The sequence below is a fragment of the Pinus tabuliformis genome, chromosome 8 (assembly GCF_031772625.1).
Source record: "Pinus tabuliformis cultivar Carrire ecotype Pingquan chromosome 8, CPIR1, whole genome shotgun sequence".
In the NCBI taxonomy this organism is placed as follows: domain Eukaryota; kingdom Viridiplantae; phylum Streptophyta; class Pinopsida; order Pinales; family Pinaceae; genus Pinus; species Pinus tabuliformis.
In genome coordinates this window covers 2053128869-2053152342 of record NC_142294.1, presented here as the reverse complement: position 1 = coordinate 2053152342, position 23474 = coordinate 2053128869, and the positions used below count along the sequence as shown (strand labels likewise).

Here is a 23474-nt window from a genome sequence, read left to right as displayed (position 1 = left end):
TGAGGTCATATCAGATGAAGAAGGGTCAATCGATTAACACCTTCTTCAGAGGGCTGAATGAGATCTGAGACTAGTTGACTGCTATAAGAGTGACACCGGATCAGGATCTTATGGTGAGGACAACACTAAATGTTGTCTCAGAAGATTGGGAAGTGTTTGCCCAGAGTATCCTGGGCAGAGGGACTCTCCTACCTTGGGATGAGATGTGGGTAGCTCTTTTCCAGGAAGAGATCAAACGACAATAGAAGATAGGTAGCAACAACAAAGGGATGAAGGTCAAGTAGGAGGAGGAGGATGTGGCACTAGCATTTGAGGGAAAGCAGGAGAAGCGGAAGAAGAAATATCTCTCCAAGATCAAGTGCTTCCACTATAGGGAGATGGGTCATTATGTGACCTAGTGTCCATGGAAGAAAAGTAAGGGAGAGTCTTTCGAGACTAAGGTAGTGCCAGCATGGGCAGAGAAGGAAGTTCTGACAGACGATAACTGTGCCATGAGTGCACACGCACCACTTAAGTGAAAGTGGGGAGACATAGAGCTGTAGTCAGGTGGACTACAAGCGATGAGGGGCAGGATCCTTGAGGTACCCAGCCTCTTGGATTAGACCTTGCTATGGGAGCGCTGACAAGGAGTAGCAGGATTGGTTGAGTCAGGTAGAGATAGATGTGGATGGAGCAGCAGAGAATGCTACAGTGCAAGAGTTCCGAGACAACACAGAACTAGCAAACTACAACTATGAGAGAGGCACAGGACCGTTACACCAGTGTAGGAAGGCACAGAGAGGTATGCAATAGTGTGAGATGCAGGAGAGTTGTTGTAGCAGCGCAGAGGTTAGAGAGGGAGAACTTGTCAGTGGCAGAGGGAGCTTCAACATCAGTGGGTGTTTTTAGCCCAATAGGGAGGTCAGTTGGGAGATCAGTTACATACTTCTCAGTAACTGAGTTGCAGTGCAGTAGTGGGAAACACAATGCAGCATGATGGGAGGAGGTGAAATGTAGATGCAGTGCTGGGAGAAAGGACCAGCGATAGCACAGATGCAGAGGGAGTTGTCGTACAAATGCAGCAGTGGCAGTGACAGAACCATGGGAGCAGTATAAGAGGTAGTAGTGTAGAGGATGGTGGCCAGGAAGGCTTAGCATCAGCATAGGTACCGATGTCGGATGATCAGAGCAATGCTCAGTGAGGGGTATTGCTAGAGCATAATCCTCGCTAAGAGGGAGTGTTGATTTGGGGTAGCATTGGATGTGCTCTAGCCACGAAATTTGGTGGAGAGGTTGGGGCACATGAGATCTTCAATACCTAGAAAGGGTTTGGGCAGATTCTAAACAGATCAGGAAATATTAAAATAATTAATATTTTTGATGGAGTCCCTAAGTCTAAACTTAGGGAAAATAACATGTATTAATGTGTATTAATATGAATCTGTGTTAGAGTGGTCCAAAATACATGGATCAAGCCACATCTAATCTCAGCCATTGATTAGGGTCTTAATCTCGACCGTTGAGATGTCAACATGAAAAGTATAAGAGGAGGCTTGAGGGTCACTTGGAGAGCACACCAGATGATCAATCATTCTATTCTCTAGAGTGGGGTTTCCTAAGAGAGATAGGATTAGTGATTGGGAGAGCAGCTAAGGGGCATTGAGTACAGAGAAACATAGAAGGTAGAGATTGTGCTGGGAGAGCAGTGCAACAGTCGAGGAGGGTGACACAAAGCTATCAAGGGCTCACGCAGGGCCACACAGAGGCAACCAAGTGTTGCATAGATTACTAGAGGGGTTAGCGTAGCTGATGCAGAGGCTCCTAGAGATGACAGAGGGCCTCCTGGGGCTGATGCAGGGCCAATGTAAGATAGAGAGTGGCTGACATAGTCAAATTTGGGTAGACGCTGGGGTTGTAGAGAAGTTTTGTGCTGAGGAGCTGTCGAAAGAATTTTCTAGGGTTTCAGCGACGAGATTTCTCTCAAATTGTGAGGTATAGTTGCTAAGGAAATTCTTTTTTTGGTAGGCCAATTTAGACACCCAGATTGTACTATGATATTGCTTAATAAGAAAACCCTCAAATAACTGCACTGGTTTTCCCGCATTAGGTTTTTCAGGGGACATTGGTCCAAAAATAATGGTGTCATGTGGTGTGTTTGTTCTTGTTTCTTTTAGTTATTGATCAATAATATGTTGAGCATGCATTGGTGTTTATTTTCAGTATTTACCTTGTAAATAACTTGTTAAAGTAAAAATAAAAAGTAGGTAGGAATAAATTAGAAAAAGTGCATGAATGGTTTCTAAACTAAGTAAACTTAGAAACTTCAACAATAGGTATTCCATCAAAATAGCTAGAACTCATTCATTAAATTCTTCCAAATACTGATTACATTAGTGTCTCTGATCAATAGCCAAACGTCCAATGGGATCTTACCCTTCTCTATGGTGAAGAAAGGGACTAAATAGACATGAAAGCCACTTCCCCTCATCCTTAGGGGTCGAATCCATGAGGTGAGGAAGATATATCACAAAACTCTAAATTGATAGCTAACTTGTAGGATGGTCCAAATGACTCATTCCTATCTTAAATGAACTGATTCATTACACCTCGTCTGCTTGATTTACCTAATGCATTTACCCTAGGTAATATTAAAAACATGATAATTACATTCAATTTGATCATTTACATAGGTAAAATCATCATTTGCCAAGGTAAAAATAAAAATAGGAGAGAAACTTAGAAACTTGGAGAAGACTATCAAACGCGCCCTCTCTTTGTCAAACATTCCCTCTCAGTGTCAAACACACCCTCCAAGTTTAGGACTACTTTTGGGTACCTCCCTGATGTCTAAATTTTCTCCAAGATGGCTTGTTTTAAAGCCCTTCAAGTATACTTTCTAGACATGTCTTCAATTTTCGAAATGGAGCTCATTTTCCTTGTCAAAAACTCAATTTCCCAAGACTGGTAAATGCGAAGTGCCCAAGCCAGAAAGGAGGCAGAAATGTGGTTTTTGGGTGGACATGTATGTCTCCAAATGCCTAGAAAATGCATAGGGTGCATGTCCTCATCACTCTAAATCTAATGATGTTGACCTTTTTCTCATTAGATGTCCCAAAAAAGACCGCCATGCCCTAGGTGTTGCACGTTCGACCTTTTTACTATGTTATAAATGCATCAAAAACACAATAATTCAGAACTTGCAAAATTTTCTGAAAACTTGTCAAGATTGGTGGGATGATAGATGATCATGTGTCTGAGGCATGAACTGATGCCTTAGTAAGAATGTCTAGCCTCCTTTTCTCCTCTTGCTTGGTCAAGGCTTCAGTCTTCTCCTTTGTAGCTTTGAGTTTTGCCCTAGAAATCCTTTCTCTGTGGGGATAATGTTTAACCATCTTGTAAATTTCATTATCCCCTTTGGCCTTGTCTAGGAGTTTCTCAAGATGACCGTTCATCCTCTTGAGCCAATGTTCTAGGTTCTCATTTACCATTTTGGCAAATTTCTCATTTAGGGTGAGCTCATTAGCTAGTTCTGCCTCCCTTTGCTTTTCTAGTTCCAAACCTCTCTTTAGGCCTCTAGTCCTTGGCCTTCTTCTTCAAACCTATTGCTCCAATTGGTCACTATATTCTCCATATGCCTCATCAAGTAAGGCCTTAGCCTTTTCAGCCTCTCTCTTTGCTTTGATGAGCTGAATCTCCATGAGCTCATGTTTGACCTCAAACTGCTTGTTCTCCTACTCTTTACAAGTAGACTTGGAGCTCTCCTATGAGTGAATTCTTCTCCTTGATGACAATGGCTATGCTCTCACTGTCATCATTTTCTCTTCGGTCAACTAAGTGAAAATACTACTCTGTTTCATGGAGGTCCTCCTCCTACAGCTGGATCTATGCCTTTGTCACCTTTTCCTTACCCTTCTGTACCTACTTTGTTAATGAAAAAGGCAAGTCCTATCCCACAATCTGCGAGGAAAACACTTTCCTATGCCCTCTTTGATAGGTATGTGTCAAGGTACCTAAACCAACCCTTTTAGGCTTGCTGCTCTCACCATGCTCAATGTGTTCTTACTCACTGCCTTCATCTTTGCCAGGTGAATGAATAGGCTCATAAAATGGTGACGATGGAGGTGATGATGTGGCTGACTCGTTAGATGAAGATGAGTGATGTATGGGCTGAGCTGGAGGAATGCAGGTGGGTGGATGAGATGATGAAGGTGCTTCTTGGCCATGCTGAATAGGTGGGATAGTGAAAATCTCATTGGATATAAAGGTGTCCCATGCAATGTTAAGCTGATGAAGGTAACTGATGACTATTATATTGATGAGGGAGTGGTGAAATATACTTTGCATTTGATGATCATAATCTCTCTTTTTGGAAATGAATGATGTCTTGTCAATGCTCCGATAAAGATAGTAGGGTATATTGAGCATTTTGACTCTTGTGAAATGCATGAGTAGCCGAATATGATAGGAATAAAACCTATAAAACCTACCCTAGGAGGTAAGAGAGAGGAAAAATCTCTTTCTCTCATTCTTATACCTTGGTTTAGGAGATGTATCATAATAGGAATGATTGAATTCTCCTTGTTTAAACCATTTTTCCCCAACATTTGGGATCCCAGAGGCAGCTGATATGATAGTAGGAGATATAGTGAAGGTGACACCAGCAAGGGTTACCTGGTTGTCATGGAGGTTGGTGATAAATAATTTGGTCAACACAGGATGATGTTGGATCCTTTGTACTTTCTCACAAAACTCAAAAACCCACATGCTTAAAGCTTGTCACAGTGATGGGAGATGCCATGAGTTCTCTGGTATTGGTTGGCTCATGTCTAATGATTCTCCCTCCTTTCTTAGATAACCTCCTCTCCTGTCTTTCTTCCTCACTATGACTTTTGTTCTCTTCTTCTGCCATGAGTTATTGGATTCAAACCCTAGGGAGATGATGAAATGGAATGTAGGTGTAGGGAGTATGGAATGATGTGAGGAAATTGAGGAGATAAAAATGGGGATGTGTGATATGAGGGAGGTAACACGGGGTAGTTTTGAAATGTAGGAATGGTAGTGGGATGCTAGAAAATGAAATTTAGGAATGGATTTATGTTACTAGGGTTTTGAATTTAGTAGGACACCAAAACACAATGGAACACCATATAATTCAACTGTGGAGGAGAGGAGTGATATGATTTCAACCTACTTGTTTACTGGAGCATGTTGGTGACACATTTAGAAGCTTGGAGATGATGTAGTGCTCTTTGGGCAATCTCTAAACGTTTTCGAGCAAACGCGTAGCAATCTGATCAAACATGCCCTCTCTTAATAGGCCCACAACGCCCTTAGGAAACACTCAACATTTTGAGGCAAACACACAACAGTAGTTCCGAACGCGTCATCCAGTTTCAAAACGCGCTCTCTGCCCCAATTTTGCCCAATTTATCGAAAAATTCCTTTTGATGAGGATGCTTTGAGAGTGTAGGAGTGGAAATGAATGTTGAACTAATGTATTTGAGGGCTTTTATATTTGAATGGGTTTAATTTATGCTTTGAAAACCCATTTTCTAATGTTTCATGTCACTTTTCAAATTTTCACACTAATGCTCTTTGACTTCTGACTTTTCTCTCTGCAGGTGGATGATGCTGAGCTTTTGGCAATGGAATTGAGTAAAAAGCTAAAATGGTGACTTATTACATATGATAAACATAAAATTACATAAATAAAATAAAAAATATTACATCTATCTTTTGAAATAAAGTTACAAATTGGGATGAAATTCTTGCTTAAAATCAAATTTGGAACTTCAACAACCATCTTTACATGTTGGAAAATCCTCTTTAAATGAAAAAGGGATATTATTGGTGTTCACTCTCATACTTTTGCTGGCCTTATGCTGTGAAATGGTGTTTTATTGGACCTTGAAAGAATGAAACCTAGAGACCTAATGAAAAACTTGATCGAGTAGACTTCATGGTGACTTGACTGACATAAAGACATGATGAAATGAGTTTTCATAATTGATGTATGCTTAGTAAAACATGAAGATGGGCCAACAAGTATGAATTTTTGAGTGAGTGAGGTTTTTGACTAGGGCTACCATAGTGAGTAAATGTTTGAATGAGGACCTAGGTGGAATAACAAAAATTTCTAAGTGGAATCCTAATATAATATGAAAAGAGGATTTTTGATCACTGATAGCAGTATACAAATACTCACTCTAACAAAATTTAACTCATAAAATTAAATTCATATGAATATTTGTTACAAAATTTAACTCATAAAATTAAATTCATATGAATATTTGTTACAATATGAAAAAAAAGTATTATACTCACTATCATTTCAAAAAATTATTTTTAATTGATTAACAACTAATTTTCTTTTATGCAATTCGAAATACATTTTAAAGATAAGATTTTAGAGTCAAAAGCATCTCAGAATAGGACATGACTAATAGAGTGAAAACATGTGCTTCACATACCGTAACTAGATGAGTCAACCCACATTGTATATTAATATATAGCAGCGGTGTTCATTATCTTCATTACATTAATGTATATGGTAGCAGTAACAATGGTATTCATTATTTAAAAATTGAGGATTGGAAGAAAGAAAGAATCCTAACAGATATGTTATAATATAATAGACATTTTATTTTGCTTCTACTAAAATAATCGTCCAAAGTATGATAGTTTTAGAGTGGGTTATGCATATTTGGGTCTGCACCTGGGCACGACAACAGCTAGGGTTTCGACATCTCCTCCGTCTTCTCTTGGTGGTTCGGCTCCTCATGGCCTGTTATCCGAACTCTGTCAACCCTTATCTCATGTATTCATTCCTTAGCTTCGTTGGCTCTATGCGCTCAAGTTTGTTTATCTCAAGGCAGAGGCAGCCTCCTCAAGTTTCCTTCTGCGTCGTCTCTTTGTTCTGCAGGTATTTTGAGCAGTGAAATGGATACGCCTCGTATCAACGTTACTCCAATTGTGGACGCTCTCAGGATACGATTAATGGGAACCACATATTTATCCCCTTTCGTCTCATGAGATGTGTTTGGGGCAGACTTTAGTGATACTGTGAAGAATCATGGAAAATCTATTATTTTCTTGAATCGTTTCATGGTTCATAAATCATTTGTTTCCTTGAATCGTTTCATGGCAAATTTATTATTTTCTTTATTTATTATTTTCTTTATCTATTTGTGTTATTTGAAATGCATTTGTGTTATTTGAAATGCATTAGTGTTATAAAACGAAGAATCAATTTTATTAATAAATTGGGTAGCTCAGAGGTGGGGAGATCCACTTAGAGATTGTCTTTGGTAGAACGTTTTACTCCTTTCATTTTATAATAAAATATATGTATAGTTTTCACACAAGTAGGGAAGTTAGAATAACTGCCTAAGAAGTAAGAACTAATTCCTAATCTAAAGTTCTAGTGAACAGAATCTCTCTTAATTACGCCGTAAGGCGTTTCCTCTGAAATGAAATTTCCTGTGGTCTTTGCTGTCATCATTATCGTCCGTCTGATTTGATGTTAGACGATTCGAATAATTGCTACCGTTGGATCAAATATCCGGTTGAGGTGAAGGTGGAGCGTTATGGGTTGAGGTGAAGGTGGAGCGTTATGGGTTGTGAAATTGAAGAGTTTTATTTTTTCAGTATTTCTGTGGGTAAATTCGCTGCAACTCCATTCGCAACAAAACAGACTCGTCTAAGGGCGGATTGACACTCGCCTCGTTGATACCACCTCGTCTCGTTGATACAAATTCGTCATTCTGTTTTTGATTTGGTAAACTGCTCACCCTATAGATGTCTGTTCAAAAAAAAATCGTTAAAATATGGCGATGACCCTGGAAGAAGTTAATGCTTATTATTTCTTATTTCGATTTCAGACTGAACCTGTCACAAATTAAAAGGGTTTACTATTGTGCGGAAGGGTTTTACCATTTTTTCGATTTCAACGTATTTCAATACACAGGTATGTGTTTTAATTTTAATTTTTCTCTATTTTCCTTTGGCAATTATTGGTTATTAATTTGGTCTAGCGAATGATTTGAAATAAGCTCCGATTTGCAGTAGGTTAAACAAGAGGATTTACTATTGAGAAAGTAGATGATACGAGGGATGCTTTTGTTTCAATTTAAAGGGCTGACATTTTCTTGCATACGTTTTGTTCGTTTGGGCTGTTTATCTCATTTATATATAATCAATATGGTGGCAGATTCTGATTGTTTTCTAATTTTTGTGCGTAGCCATTGAGGAGATGAGATGATGTTCGAGTGAAGGAGAAACAACGAATTTGTATGTAGCCATTGAGGAGATGAGATGATATGCAAGTGAAGGAGAAACGTCGAAGAATATGGTTAGTTACTTTTCTTGGATGAACTTCCTTTGCTTCAGCTGCTAGACAAAACTAGGATCACATGGAGGGTTGCCACTAAACCTTCTCGACAAAATCACATCAACTGCTAGATAATGACATTATGGAGGGCTTTTACTATTCTTCAAATATCATTTTCAGATTGATGTCTAAAGGGACCATCCCTTCTCATAACTGCATCCTCTATTTTTATTGGCTTCAGGGCACCTCTTATGAAGGTTTCAAAGAAATGAATATATATTCCTTATTGATTTGCAAGTTGGCTCGTCAAGGCTATGTTGATTGCATGACGAGACTACGTTTTCAACGCCCATCACGACCAGAAAATCTTCATATGCATTAATCTCGAAAATTATACAGGTAGACTCAAAACCGTGACATTCTGGTGTATTGCCCACAATGCGGTCGATGCTTTTTAAGTGGTTTTTCAGTCGCCCTAAGGTTTCAAATTTTCATTATTTGTCTTAAAGTGACTTGTGTGGGTTTTTATGGATTTCTTTACAGTTGGATTGTTTTTTATATTTGTAGAACTTGAGATCAAATCATAAGAAGAAAACATATAATGTTTGACTGTGTTTTAAGAAATTCTACATTATACTTGTTTAGCGGTTTATTTAATTTTGTTATGAGTTGAGTTTCCATGAAGTGATTATTTTTAAAATTAAAAATATTTTGTTCTTGTGATAAAAATATAATAAAGTTATTTAAATTTCTCTTCGATTGACAAATAAATGATTTGCGCAACGATTTAGGTGCTATGATTAAGAAACACATTTAATAAAGCATTAGAAATTGTGAAAATGGTAAATCCAGCAAAACATTCAACCACTGGATGTGCTGAGTGAAATTTGCGCAACGATTTAGGTGCTATGGTTAAGAAACACATTTAATAAAGCATTAGAAATTGTGAAAATGGTAAATCCAGCAAAACATTCAACCAGTGGATGTGCTGAGTGAAATTTCATAATTGGTGCTGATAGAAGGAAAGTACAACATCAAAGAAAAGTACTTTCATAATTGGTGCTGATAGAAGGAAAGTGAAACATCAAAGAAAACTACTTGTCCGAAATTCCACTGCCAAGTAACGAAAAGCACGATCATAGAGAACACACATGGAGATTGGTTTCACAATCTGAGCTTCATCACCGGATGAGTTGCATGATGCCATTAATGAATTCTGAATATTTAATACAAACCCAATAAACCATGGTGTCCAAAAGTCGAATTGTTCTTCTAATGCAGTGTTGATTTTAATTCAGAACCACCCAGAAAAAGACGATGAGAATGAAATGGATCGTGATTAATGGAATATTTTTCACTCTAATCATGTCTTATTTATTAATACTAAATTTGAATGAATGTTATTTTTAGAAAATAAAAATTAATCTTGTCTTACATATTCATACTAAATTTGAATGTATGTTATTTTCAGAAAATAGAAATTAATCGTATCTTATTTATTCATACTAAATTTGAATGAATGTTATTTTCAGACAATAAAAATGAACAATGGCATCATATGAAAGGTCAATTACTCTGTCCACTATTTAATTTCCAGCTATTATGTGATTGATGATATGGCCTGAAATTTAATTTCTGGTTAATTAAATTCAGCAAGTTATTTGTTTAATTAAGATCATAAGGGCAGTGGTCATCCGGCCATTCTTACTGTAGTGTGCCCTACCCTAATGGCAGTAACCCTCAAAGGGATGAGGCCAGCGATCATGCATGTTGGATTTTGAGAAGTGCAAGTGTGTCCGCTTTCTAATATTAAGCAGTCCACCAGGATTTCATTTTTCACTGTTGTGTCCATTGTGACCTACCCAAATGGCAGGAGTCTCAAAGGGCAGAGGATGTGTGATGGTGCATATTAGATACCTTGTTGTAGTCTGCCCTAAACTAATGGTAGGAGTTTCAAAGGGATGAGACTATGCGATGGTGCATGTCAGACACTAAGCATTCCATCAGTATTCAGTTCATAATGTAGTGTGCCCTGTCCTGATCCCTAACGACAGGAAGTCTCAAAGGAATGAGGATGGGAAATGGTGCATATTCATTTTGAGTAGTGGGTGTGTCTACTTTTTAAAAATAAACTGTCCACGAGGATTCCATTCTTACTGCATTATGCCCTATCCTCATGGCAGGAATCTCAAAGGGGATGAGATTGGGGTAACGACGCATATTGGATACTATGCAGTCCACCCATATTACATTCTTACTGTAATGGACCCTACCCAAATGGCATGAAATATCAAAGGCACGAGGCTGGGAGACGGGGTATAATGTATTTTGAGAAGTTTAGGCGTGTCTACTAAATCTCGAAGGTAAGAGGCTGGGTGATGGTGGATACTGAATCCTAGGCAGTCCCCCAGGGTTACATTCTTGCTGTAGTGTGTTCTATCTGAAGGTAAGAGTCTCAAAGGGGTGAGGCTAGGTGATGATGCGTATTGGATATTAAGCAGTCCACCAGGATTGCGTTCTTCCTGTAGTCTGTCCCACCCTAATGGCGGTGGCTCCATGGATTACTTTGTCGACGAGGTCTTGAATCTGAAGAAGAAGACAATTCGAATTGGGTTGGACATCGGAGGAGGAACAGGAACTTTCGCCATGAGAATGAGGGAGCAGAATGTAACAATTATTACGACTTCCATGAACTTGAACAGGCCCTTCAACAGTTTCATTGCCTCCATAGGGGTTATTCCCATGTATATCACTATAACACACAGGCTGCCATTCTTTGAAAATACTTTGGACATTGTTCATTCTATGCATGTTTTGAGCAATTGGATTCCCACACAGCTGCTCGAATTTGTACTCTATGATATCTACAGGATTCTGAGGCCTGGAGGCCTGTTCTGGCTAGATCATTTTTTCTGCACAAAGGATCAGCTGAAGATCTATGTGTCCATGATTGAGCAGCTAGGGTATAAGAAGCTGAAATGGTCTGTTGCCCCTAAGTTGGATAGAGGGCCCGAGCTCAAAGAAATGTATATATCTGCTCTCTTGGAGAAGCCACTTAAGAGGCAGTGAGCAGGCTACTTGTAGATGCAGTTTTAAGTTTCATGGGCTTAAGGTCCCTTGACTTAAAACAAATAAACATTTCTCTCCGTAATGTATTTTAATTTTCAATTACGGGAATATATATGATGCCCTTGCCTGTCTTTAAGATATTTGCCACTTTCAGTGTATGGTTCATGTATCTGGGTTTGATTTAGGGCTCCAAGATTTTCATATTCATATTAATATATAAAACAGATCTGCAATTTGAATTTCTGGATTTTCTACCGTGCCGTGGTTTTCATTAATTTTTGAAACAATGTGGATGGTTCGTCTGTAATGGTCAAGGGCTGAAATTCAATGGCCATGTTTAGTAGGTTTTGACTGCAATGGTGAAACTGCAAATTAACTGGAATTCATCGAGATTGAATTACGAATGGAATAACAAGCAGATACGGTATACAGTAAAATCACGTTATTTTTATCGCTGTGAAATGTAGAATTTGTGTACTGTGTCCAAACTCTTTGTATCAGTGATAAGGACTTGGCCTCTTCTTCAATACACAAAATAGGGTTCCTTGATTTTACTAATATAGATGGCATAGGATGCCCACTGATTGTATTTTCAAGGCTTGGAAATATATGCATACAAAATCTCGACTTCCTTAAATTATGAAGGGCCTCAGAACTGTCCTTTAAAAGATTCTCCGCTTCCTTACAAATATGTGGAATGACAAGTCCACCACCTTTCTTCTTTTATAGCCCGGAGATCAAGAAATCACAACTCCAATGACCTATACTGGTCGGCCAAATTCACAGAGCATGATAGTATATAGCAGTGCTTTATGTGACATAGGCTTCTTGGCCTTATTACAAGCACAAGGAATAAGTAGGCATCTTCTTAGATAAAACAATTGACATTAACAAAACTTTTTCTCTTCAATAACTCAGAGAACAAAGAGGCATGAATAGATCGGATTCACTGTCTGAATTGAAGAGCGAGAGAGAATATACGACAGCAGGGAGAGACCATGCAGAGCAGATATGTACATTCATACGGATCTAGGCAGTTCCATGTAGTTTACAAAATAGTTCCATATGTTCATGCAGATAGGGCCGTGCAATCCATAAAGCAACACAGTCCAGACATACAGTATGCCGTATCTCTCGGGCCAACTGTACTGCTCAGTTTAGGGTGATTTGTTGACCATAGAGCTGCTGGATTTTAGCACACTATGAAGGTTTCTTCGTAAGTGTTTTTGAAAGAATGAAAATCTGATTTTGAAGGAGAAATTACCTCTGTATGTGTGAAACTGTTTTATGCTTCCACTATTTAATTTCCAGCTATTATGTGATTGATGATATGGCCTGAAATTTAATTTTTGGTTAATTAAATTCAGCCAGTTATTTGTTTAATTAAGATCATAAGGGCATTAGTCATCCGGCCATTCTTACTGTAGTGTGCCCTACCCTAATGGCAGTAACCCTCAAAGGGATGAGGCCAGCGATCATGCATGTTGGATTTTGAGAAGTGCAAGTGTGTCCGCTTTCTAATATTAAGCAGTCCACCAGGATTTCATTTTTCACTGTTGTGTCCATTGTGACCTACCCAAATGGCAGGAGTCTCAAAGGGCAAAGGATGTGTGATGGTGCATATTAGATACTAGGCAGTCCTCTTGAATTCCTTTCTTGTTGTAGTCTGCCCTAAACTAATGGTAGGAGTTTCAAAGGGATGAGACTGTGTGATGGTGCATGTCAGACACTAAGCATTCCATCAGTATTCAGTTCATAATGTAGTATGCCCTGTCCTGATCCCTAACGGCAGGAAGTCTCAAAGGAATGAGGATGGGAAATGGTGCATATTCATTTTGAATAGTGGGTGTGTCTACTTTCTAAACTAAACTGTCCACGAGGATTCCATTCTTACTGCAGTATGCCCTATCCTCATGGCAGGAATCTCAAAGGGGATGAGATTGGGGTAACGATGCATATTGGATACTATGCAGTCCACCCATATTACATTCTTACTGTAATGGACCCTACCCAAATGGTAGGAAATCTCAAAGGCACGAGGCTAGGAGACGGGGTATAATGTATTTTGAGAAGTCCAAGCGTGTCTACTAAATCTCGAAGGTATGAGGCTGGGTGATGGTGGATACTGAATCCTAGGCAGTCCCCCAGGGTTACATTCTTGCTGTAGTGTGTTCTATCTAAAGGCAAGAGTCTCAAAGGGGCGAGGCTGGGTGATGATGCGTATTGGATATTAAGCAGTCCACCAGGATTGCGTTCTTCCTGTAGTCTGTCGCACCCTAATGGCGGTGGCTCCATGGATTACTCTATCGACAAGGTCTTGAATCTGAAGAAGAAGACAATTCAAATTGGGTTGGACATCGGAGGAGGAATAGGAACTTTCGCCGTGAGAATGAGGGAGTGGAATGTAACAATTATTACGACTTCCATGAACTTGAATGGGCCCTTCAACAGTTTCATCGCCTCCAGAGGGGTTATTCCCATGTATATCACTATAACACAGAGGATGCCATTCTTTGAAAATACTTTGGACATTGTTCATTCTTTGCATGTCTTGAGCAATTGGATTCCCCCACAGCTGTTGGAATTTGTACTCTATGATATCTACAGGATTCTGAGGCCTGGAGGCTTGTTTTGGCTAGATCATTTTTCCCGCACAAAGGATCAGCTGAAGATCTATGTGCCCATGATTGAGCATCTAGGGTATAAGAAGCTGAAATGGTTTGTTGCCCCTAAGTTTGATAGAGGGTCCGAGCTCAAAGAAATGTATATCTTTGCTGTCTTGGAGAAGCCACTTAAGAGGCAGTGAGCAGGCTACTTGTAGATGCAGTTTTAAGTTTCATGGGCTTAAGGTCCCTTAACTTAAAACAAATAAACATTTCTCTCTGTAATGTATTTTAATTTTCAATTATGGGAATATATATGATGCCCTTGCCTGTTTTTAAGATATGTGCCACTTTCAGTGTATGGTTCATGTATCTGGGTTTGATTTAGGGCTCCAAGATTTTCATATTCATATTAATATATAAAACAGATCTGCAATTTGAATTTCTGGATTTTCTAGCTTCAGAATGACTGGATGGAAGGACTGCTAGCTTCTGAATTTTGATGTAGGGGTGCCAAAGGGATCAGATCTTCAAAAATATTGTTGACTGCTTTATCCAATGAGAAGATTGGACTCAGATCAACAAATTCTTAAAACAAAACTCTTCATTGACTTCTTATCATGACACGTGGTTTAGCTGCTGAAGGAGGACTTTCCTATTGTAAGAACATTGAAATATTACCTCCGCAAATAGCATATCAAAAGTACCTAAAAAAATTAAATTACTGCATTAAATGGGTAATATGCATTAAATTACCTAATCCATGATGAGGAGGGGTCCTTTGCATCTAGGCATCCATATTCATAAGACCGTCTTTCATAAGATCCTAGCTCAACGCATCAAATTGCCCAATGCCCTAATCAAGATGCCAAAATCAGGGTCCTCACAGTTCCCTCTGCTCATCGTGCTCGCCAAGACATAGGATCAGCCATGCACATCCTTGTTCCAATGTGTTCTTCATGAGGCACCCTTAGAGATACCATACCTCTGATTTTATGTTCATACAGGCTACTACAGGGGTCTGCTCCAAAGTGCCTCACACTTCTTCTATCTTCCAGACTTCCAAGGGTACTGTCACCCTTATCCAATGGTGCCAACACAAAGGAGCTGCATACTTTTCTTGGATGAACTTCCTTTGCTTCAACTGCTAGACAAAACTAGGATCACATGGAGTGTTGCCACTAAACCTTCTCAACAAAATCACATCAACTGCTAGATAATGACATTATGGAGGGCTTTTACTATTCTTCAAAAATCATTTTCAGATTGATGTCTAAAGGGACCATTCCTTCTCATAACTGCATCCTCTATTTTTATTGGCTTCAAGGCACCTCTTATGAAGGTTTCAAAGACATGAATATATATTCCTTATTGATTTGCAAGTTGGCTTGAATGGAACAGGCTTTTAACACTTGTGTGTGTGTGTATATATATATATATATATATAGATATATATATGCGCTTGTAACATTGATAAGGACTTGGCCTTTTCTTCAATACACAAATAGGGTTCCTTGATTTTACTAATATAGATGACATAGGATGCCCACTGATTGTCTTTTCAAGGCTTGCAAATATCTGCATACAGAATCTCAACTTCCTTAAATTATGAAGGGCCTTAGAATTGTCCTTTAAAAGATTCTCCGCTTCCTTACAAATATGTGGAATGAGAAGTCCACCACCTTTCTTCTTTTATAGCCCGGAGATCAAGAAATCACAGCCCCAATGACCTATACTGGTCGGCCAAATTCACAGAGCATGATAGTATATAGCAGTGCTTTATGTGACATAGGCTTCTTGGCCTTATTACAAGCACAAGGAATAAGTAGGAATCTTCTTAGATAAAACAATCGACATTAACAAAACTTTTTCTCTTCAGGAACTCAGAGAACAAAGAGGCATGAATAGGTCGGATTCACTGTTTGAATTGAAGAGCGAGAGAGAATTTAAGACAGAGTTCATCGAGCCATAAAATTTTTGCCTCCATACCACAAGATCGAGAACAGAGTAATCCTTTCTCCAAGGTTGGCTTCATGAAATGACCTTTGGCATATTCTTGTGTTCTTGCACTTTTCTTGGCCTCTTAGGAGAATAAAGTTATTTTCAAAAGACTTATCCAAAAGCATACTTATGCCCAGAATGTAAAAGAGAGATAGCTCCATTGCATAGCAGACCTTTATTGTTTCTTATGCTCAGAACAATAGGAACACTTGGCTCCTTCTTAATGGTTCAGAGAACTAGGCCAACAACTTGGTTCTTCATTGCTCCATAGGACTCTCTTTAATTCATTGATCAAATCCAAATAAATATATGTATCCCTAGAGTCACTTGTTTGATCCTCAATAACTTTGCTTGTTGGACATCTTTGTTTACAAGACTTGAACTTATGTGAGCACAGGTCACTGGATGGAAGGACTGCTAGCTTCAGAATTCTGATGCAGAGGTGCCAAAGGGATCAGATCTTCAAACATATTGTTGACTGCTTTATCCAGTGAGAAGATTGGACTCAGATCAACAAATTCTTAAAACAAAACTCTTCATTGACTTCTTATCATGACACATGGTTTAGCTACTAAAGGAGGACTTTAACATCTTCAGATTTGATTAATGGCCTTCATGAGCTATTTAGCCCAGCTCTTGCATATACCTAGACTTGTATTATTTTTCGAGACCTCTCATGATTTCTAAGGCTTGCAACAAGATACTTCAAATACATTAACAGTCCACTGCTTCATCTCTTGAGATTGCATTCCTCCTCTTGCTTGGGCTTGACCTCAGCTAGCTCTAATACCATGTTAATTTTTGAGTTAACATGTTCTTTGCTTAGGTCAGAGGTCAGTTACTTCATTAATCCATTAGCCCATTATTAATTCCATTAATCCATTAGCAATCACGTTGACCATTATCACATGACAGTAACTGATGAAAAAACATCAAACATAAATGCAAAAGACAAGCCAAGACAAGAGGACACCATGATTTAAACTTAAAGCTAGGGCAAAACCCGACAAGGGGGAAAACCCGCAGATCTTTTCTTCTTGATAATATCAAATGTTCATAGAGAGAGAAATCCATAAGTACAATGATACATTAGTCAAACTCAATATATTGACTTGGCATAGATGATCCCAATCAAATGTCCAAAAGTCAAAGTCACATATGCAGAAGTCAACAACAGTCAAAGCTATCCTAACCAATCAGCAGTCAACGGTTAACAGCTCAGTCAAATCAGCCCAATCTATTTGGTAAAAGGAGAGAGAAATTCACCCTCTCTAGGTAGTCAAAATGCAGTCAAGGTAGCCTTCAAAAGTCTGGTCAAAACTTGGTCAACAGTCTGCAGTTAAACCTGCCTCAGACCTGTGGTCAAACACCTCAGTTTGTGATCGGTTCCTTTGCTCACAAGTGCGACCTAGCTGGCAGAGTAATAATCCATCAAAGTCGCAGTCAAACAGTTGGTCAAAGTGCCTAGTCAATGCTGCTCTGTGTACTAGGAAAGTCAACCGCAGAAAATCATAGGAAATCCGTCCTCCAGAAATTTGCACGTATGGGAGAGAGATAGTTTCTCAAAGAAAGTTGAATCCATCATGAGAGGAAAGAGAAAATCATGTGTGCTGATGCCAAAATGGAGTGAACTCATCTTATATTTATACAATTCAATGTGGGTCAAAGGTCATGCCTTTTGGGCTTCATGAGCGTACATGACTGTGGGGCTGACCTTGACCAAAACCAACATTGTGGGTTTGACTTCAAATATACATTTTTTCCTGTGAGAATCCATCGTACTTTAGGTCAAAATTCGTCCTCTCGAGAAGAGGAATCCAATGCCATCATCATCTCATACAAAGGAGCCGTCCATAGTGGAATTTGACCTTAGTTGACCATTTTTAACAATTGCCTATACAAAACATCTAGTTAAAAGACTAATTTTACTCTCAATAAACATTGGACAAAAACTTCTCTCGATCCAGTTTGACTCTGGTAGTATCAAACAAAATTTTCATTCCATAGATGAATCAACTTTTGTATTTCACAAGAGTTCAGCGTTTTTGTGGAGAGGTATGTTCATGACACCTCACTTACAAACTGGTTTGTTGTAAAGTTCGTCTTAACAATGATTGATTCACTCAAACGAAATAAAGTGGGCAATAGATCCACATACACATCCTACACACATGGACACATACATAAATATTGTGGGAAGGACAGGAAGATGTGCTGACCTGACTTGAAAAAGAAATTGTTTCAAACCAATGTTGTCAGACTTGGACTCTTCTAAGACTCGGCTGGGCTGTGACTCAAGAAGACTCAACAGAATCTTTCAGACTTGGCAAAGAGAAAAAAAAAATACTCAGAATATGTGTTTGCAAGTTTCAGAGGAGTCTGGCAAGTGGGGATTATGACAGAAGAGTGTCTAGGAGTTACTCCTTTCAGTGGCGACTCAGTGGACTTGGCAAGATTCAGGAGTTCAAAAAGAGTCTGACAACATTGTTTTGAACAAGCATCAGTCATAGTCGAAAAGAAAATGAACGAACAAAAATCAGCACTCTTAATAGAAAGGATACATGTGTAGAGTTCTATTTAAGAGTTCAAGGCTAGACTCCAGTATAAAAGTAAATTATGTTTGCTGCTGGAAACTGTAAAGTAGACAAACAACAAGCTAAGTATTTTATTTAGCTGAACCTGAAAAGCTTTGAAAATGCTCAAACGTTAAAATCAATCAAATTCCTACCATTTATCTTGGACCTAATTTCATACATAAGCATGCTAGGAAACCACACTCCTCTATAAAAATATACAAGTTGTCAGACGATTATATAAACAATCATAGATTGAAACAATTTTGAGCAAAGGAAATGTTATTTCAATATATTGGCCCTGTTCAAGTTTTGAATGATTTAGAAATTAGCAGATCTATTAGATAGTGGAGGCAGGAAATTTTCACTTCTTTTCTGTCAAACCTGGTAGCTGATAAAAGATGAGAAACAACTTAATCACACACCTGTTGGTAAAGGCCTAATACTAAGAAGGCAGGTAGAAGTGGATGATTAAGATTGTTTATAGGTTTAGCCAACAGTTTTATTGGTAACATGCTTAGTTTGAACTTTTGGTGATATTGTTTCATCACATAGCTTGACTATGGTTTGGTGAACTGTTACTGGAAATATACTTAAATCAAGATAAAATATAGGTGATTTTCATTCACATGCTTATTAGAATCGCTGGCTTCTTGAATAGGGCAGTCATGCAATTGACTATGTGAGAGGGGTTTGTAGAACACAATATCTAATGAACTCTTATGTAGAGGCAAAAAGTCTCACTCATAACCTGCTCAGGGCTTCAGATGGGAATTTCTTTTATAGACTGATCAACTTATTAGAACCACTGCTGCACTTTCTTCATCCACAGAAGCCACTTGAAAATTCTTGAAAATAAACTCTCTGTAAGGGCCATTGTCAATAAAAATATTTGCAGTGGAGGCCCTCAGCCCAACAACCATTTTAGCCAAGCTTGGAAGGCAAATAGTTGAGTTCAAACATGATGAAAATTTAATTCCCTGTATACAAAAGCATGTACTAGGTGTTGATAATGGCTAGAAATATGCACTGAAGATGTATGTACCTCCTTTTGTACAAAAATGAATAGAAGAGGCAGAGGTATAAGGTTCACCTCGAATTTTCTTGCAAGTTCAATCCACTGTAGGATGTGAAAGGAAGTGTCATAATGCTAAGAGTGAAAAAGAGGGGAAGGAAGAAACTAATAATTTCAGAAATTCTAGCTTTCTATCCGTACCTTGATTTGTTCTAATAAAATAAATATTAATTGTTTGACGACATCCAGGGAGCTATCTGGTAATAATAATAATATTTTATTAGTATTATAATAATAATAACAACAATGGAAAGGTGGGGAAGAAAGAAACTAGTAATTTCATAAATTTGGACCTTTTATCCTAGCTTTATTTGTTCTTCAAATAAAACTAATATTTTGTAGATCCAACTTGTGGTGAACCAGTAGCTTGAAAGCCAATTGCAAGTCATTCAGCCAACAACAATCTATCACAATAGTGATTCGACTGTCATATTATTATTCCCCACTTGGACAGAGCGATGACACAAGGGATTTCTACATGTTGACCAACCATGTAAATTGGATCTTATAAATTAAAATTCTTATTTTCTAGCCTTCTATTTTTGTAGATATCAATTGTGTAGTTGATGGCATACTTTTTATAAATTCTTCCACAAACTATTATTATTTACAAAATATTCATTTTCAGAATACACATAACTAACTATTGCAATTGTAACTCAGTATCATCCACCCTTGCTTTCAACAATGTCCATTCACATGTCCCTATTCTTCCCCACTCTATGCTATTCTTCCCCACTCTATACATGTCTCTATTCTTCCCCACTCTATGCCTTACGGCGTTTCCTTTGCAACATAAGGTGCAAATGCTAGTGTACATATTCTCCATTATCTGCAACAAGTAGATCAAATTGTCTTATACAACTAGAATCGTCTGGTGTGCGTGTGGTTTGGCTTATGGTTTTGCTTAGTGGATCTACACAAATTGATTTGGAACGCTTGGAATAATGAAAGGACAAAAGCGTCTATTATTATCCTCTTTTTAAAGGGGTTAAGAAGATCTTCACAGTTGATTTTAATTTTGTAAATATCAGGTTTGATTTTAAACATATGGGATAACTTGGAGTTATGTACAAAATCCTTGACTCCTAGACTCCTCTTTCAATGACATAATTTTGGATTTATGCCTGAAACCATAAACGACTCCTTTTGAAATGACTGATTTACTTTCTTGGTACTATTGTGAGTTACAATGTTTGGGGCTGGGTCAAACTTCTAGTCATTGAAAATTTTTCCTATAACTTTTATTTAAGAAAAAGAAGTACATAATCAATATATTGCAGCATCATAATATATGCTTGAATATGTACGAAAATAGAAATATGCAAAAGATATTCTTTAAAACAAATTTAATAAAAAATTGATCTATAAATAGGTTATTTTTCATTCTAGAGCTTTTTATGAAATATGGCATTTTGCAACCTATCCTCTAAATGTTTCTGAGATAGATGAATCTACTAAGTTTCAATGGAAACCTATATAATAGGTTGATGCAAAAGTAAAACATCAATGCATTATCAGGAAACAACCCGTGGTTTTACATTCATCCAAAGCTGCATATAAAATGGTTTTTGGAGGAAATTAATAATCCCTGTAGGAAGTTAATGATCCTTTTCCCTGGAAAATAAAAACCTACCTTCTTTGCAATAAGTATAGGATCCAAAATATTAGAAAGACGTACCCTCCGAAAAGAGGAATAAACTACTAGCGAACCTATATTTGAGATCTCTTGTGGCAATGCCCTCAGACAAACTTGGTAGATCAAGCTGAGGAAGATGAGCTAACATTAAACACAAACGCAGCAAATCAAGATAAGATGAATGAGAAGAATGGCTATAAAAAATAAAACTAGTTACCAGCAATTCTACCAAGTCAAGGCAATAACGAAGTTTGCACTTCAATAATAAAGAGAAAAGAAATTCACTGCAGCGAATGGTGACAACAATTGGAAATCACGATCAACTTAGCATGTTTTTTTGGAATCAATTTGTTAGAATTTACCCTTATTCTCTTGTATGCGAAATAAAGTGCAATTGTGAAAGAAAGAGTTGGTTAATCTCTTATGAAGATTGTGATGAGAGGTGAATATCAGAATTAAAATTCTTAGACAGTTCATAATCATCAGATATGGAATGTACACTTACGAGAAAGAGGAACTTGTCTATCAAAGTCATCCTGGAGTATGTAGCGAAGAGACTCTTATCGATGACTTGATGCAGCAAAAATACATTCTTCAATGAATCGAGCAGACCCATGAATGTTGCAAACAGTATCAATACAGAGTCACAGACTGCAATGAATGTGCCTTACGATTATACGGGCAGAGGTAGTACGTTAGAGATGAATCATGGAGGCATTAATATAGGGCTGGGGAGATCATGAACGTTGCATTTACTTCTAATCTCTTAATCTCTTTGATCCTTATCCTGTTAATTTAAAGTGGTCTCTCTAATTAATATAATCTCTTTATCTCTTTGATCCCTCTCCTGTTAATTTAAAAATGGTCTCTCACTCGGAGTTTTCCCTCTAATTAATATAAGAACACGTGATTCGTTGTGATAATGGCCCAACTAACGTCGTCGTTTTCCTTTGTCAAGTCACAGTGGCATAACGCACGCGGTTCTTATTTTAACTTAGTGATAATGGCATAACTTACATGGTTTGTTATTTTAATTTAGTGATAATGTTTTATAGTAATGACAAAGGATTAAGTTGAGAGGTCTATTATGAAAGTGAGGTTGATGTGTATGTCTATTGCTTTTAAAATAAAAATAAAAATAAAATATTTTCTAAATAAAAAGGTAATGTTGACTATAACAATATATCTATAGAAATGTTGACTATAACAATATATCTATAGAAATAGTTAACTGTACATAAAATCTAATATAAATATAATTTCATGTTAAGTAAATCATATATATATATATATATATATATATATATATATATATATAATTCATATATATTTAAATATAGAAAAAAATGTTAAAAGAAAATATTTTAATGTTGTATAGAATAAAATATCCAATATAAGTTATGAATAAAATATTTTAATATGAATTAATTTTGACCGTACACTTAAAAATATATCAATAATAAAAAAAAATGAGTTTAATGTGCATTCGTAAAATGACTCAATGCACATGTTATGTAATCTCTATAACATTAAAAAATTTGGCTCCTCTTGGCTCTTGTTAGATTTGTGGTTAAGATGGATCTATGTTGCTCATGTTATTGACTCGATGCAAATGTTATGTAATCTCTATAACATTAAAAAATTTGGCCCCTCAAGGCTCATGTTAGATTCGTGGTTAAGATGGATCTATGTTGGTCGTGTTAGATTCAAGGTTAAGATGGATCTATGTTGGTTTATTTTAGGTTGGTGATAATAACGCCGTGGATCAAATAAGTTAGTCATAATGACATTATGAGAATATTTTGAATTAAATTTCAAAAAAAGAGTTACATTTCAATTTGAAAGGCTAATTTCATTTTGGCTATTTTGAATGATATTTCTAGCCTAAGGAATGAAGGCAATATCCTTTTAATGGGTGACTTTAATGCTCGAACTTCAAGCAACCAAGTTATTCTTCTAAGCAATCATTCCAACTCTAATCCTCTTTGGCTAGACGAAGACCTTCCTCTGGCTAGCCGGTAAAAAAGGAACTCTGAAGACCTCAGGGAGAATTTGTTTGGGTCAGAGCTAGTGAAGCTTTGTAGTGCTCAAGATCTCATAATTTGCAACGGTCTAAAGAAGTGGCCCAATTCTAGCTAGATGACCTGCATCCATGGGCTTGGTAGCAACGTGGTAGACTAATTTATCTCCGATCTCCCTCTATACA

The 23474-nt window shown here is 37.5% G+C and overlaps 1 protein-coding gene across 1 annotated transcript in view; it reads right to left on the bottom strand.

Moving 5' to 3' along the window:
• The window catches only part of LOC149244714 (alpha-dioxygenase PIOX-like), a 96612-nt gene extending 74586 nt beyond the window's left edge, over positions 1–22026 (bottom strand). The window contains exon 1 of the mRNA XM_089368053.1: positions 21774–22026. Within this exon, the coding sequence (XP_089224179.1) occupies positions 21774–21884 (111 nt within the window). The 5' untranslated portion in view covers positions 21885–22026. The remainder of the gene's footprint in view (positions 1–21773) is intronic.
• Positions 22027–23474: the final 1448 nt, after the last annotated feature.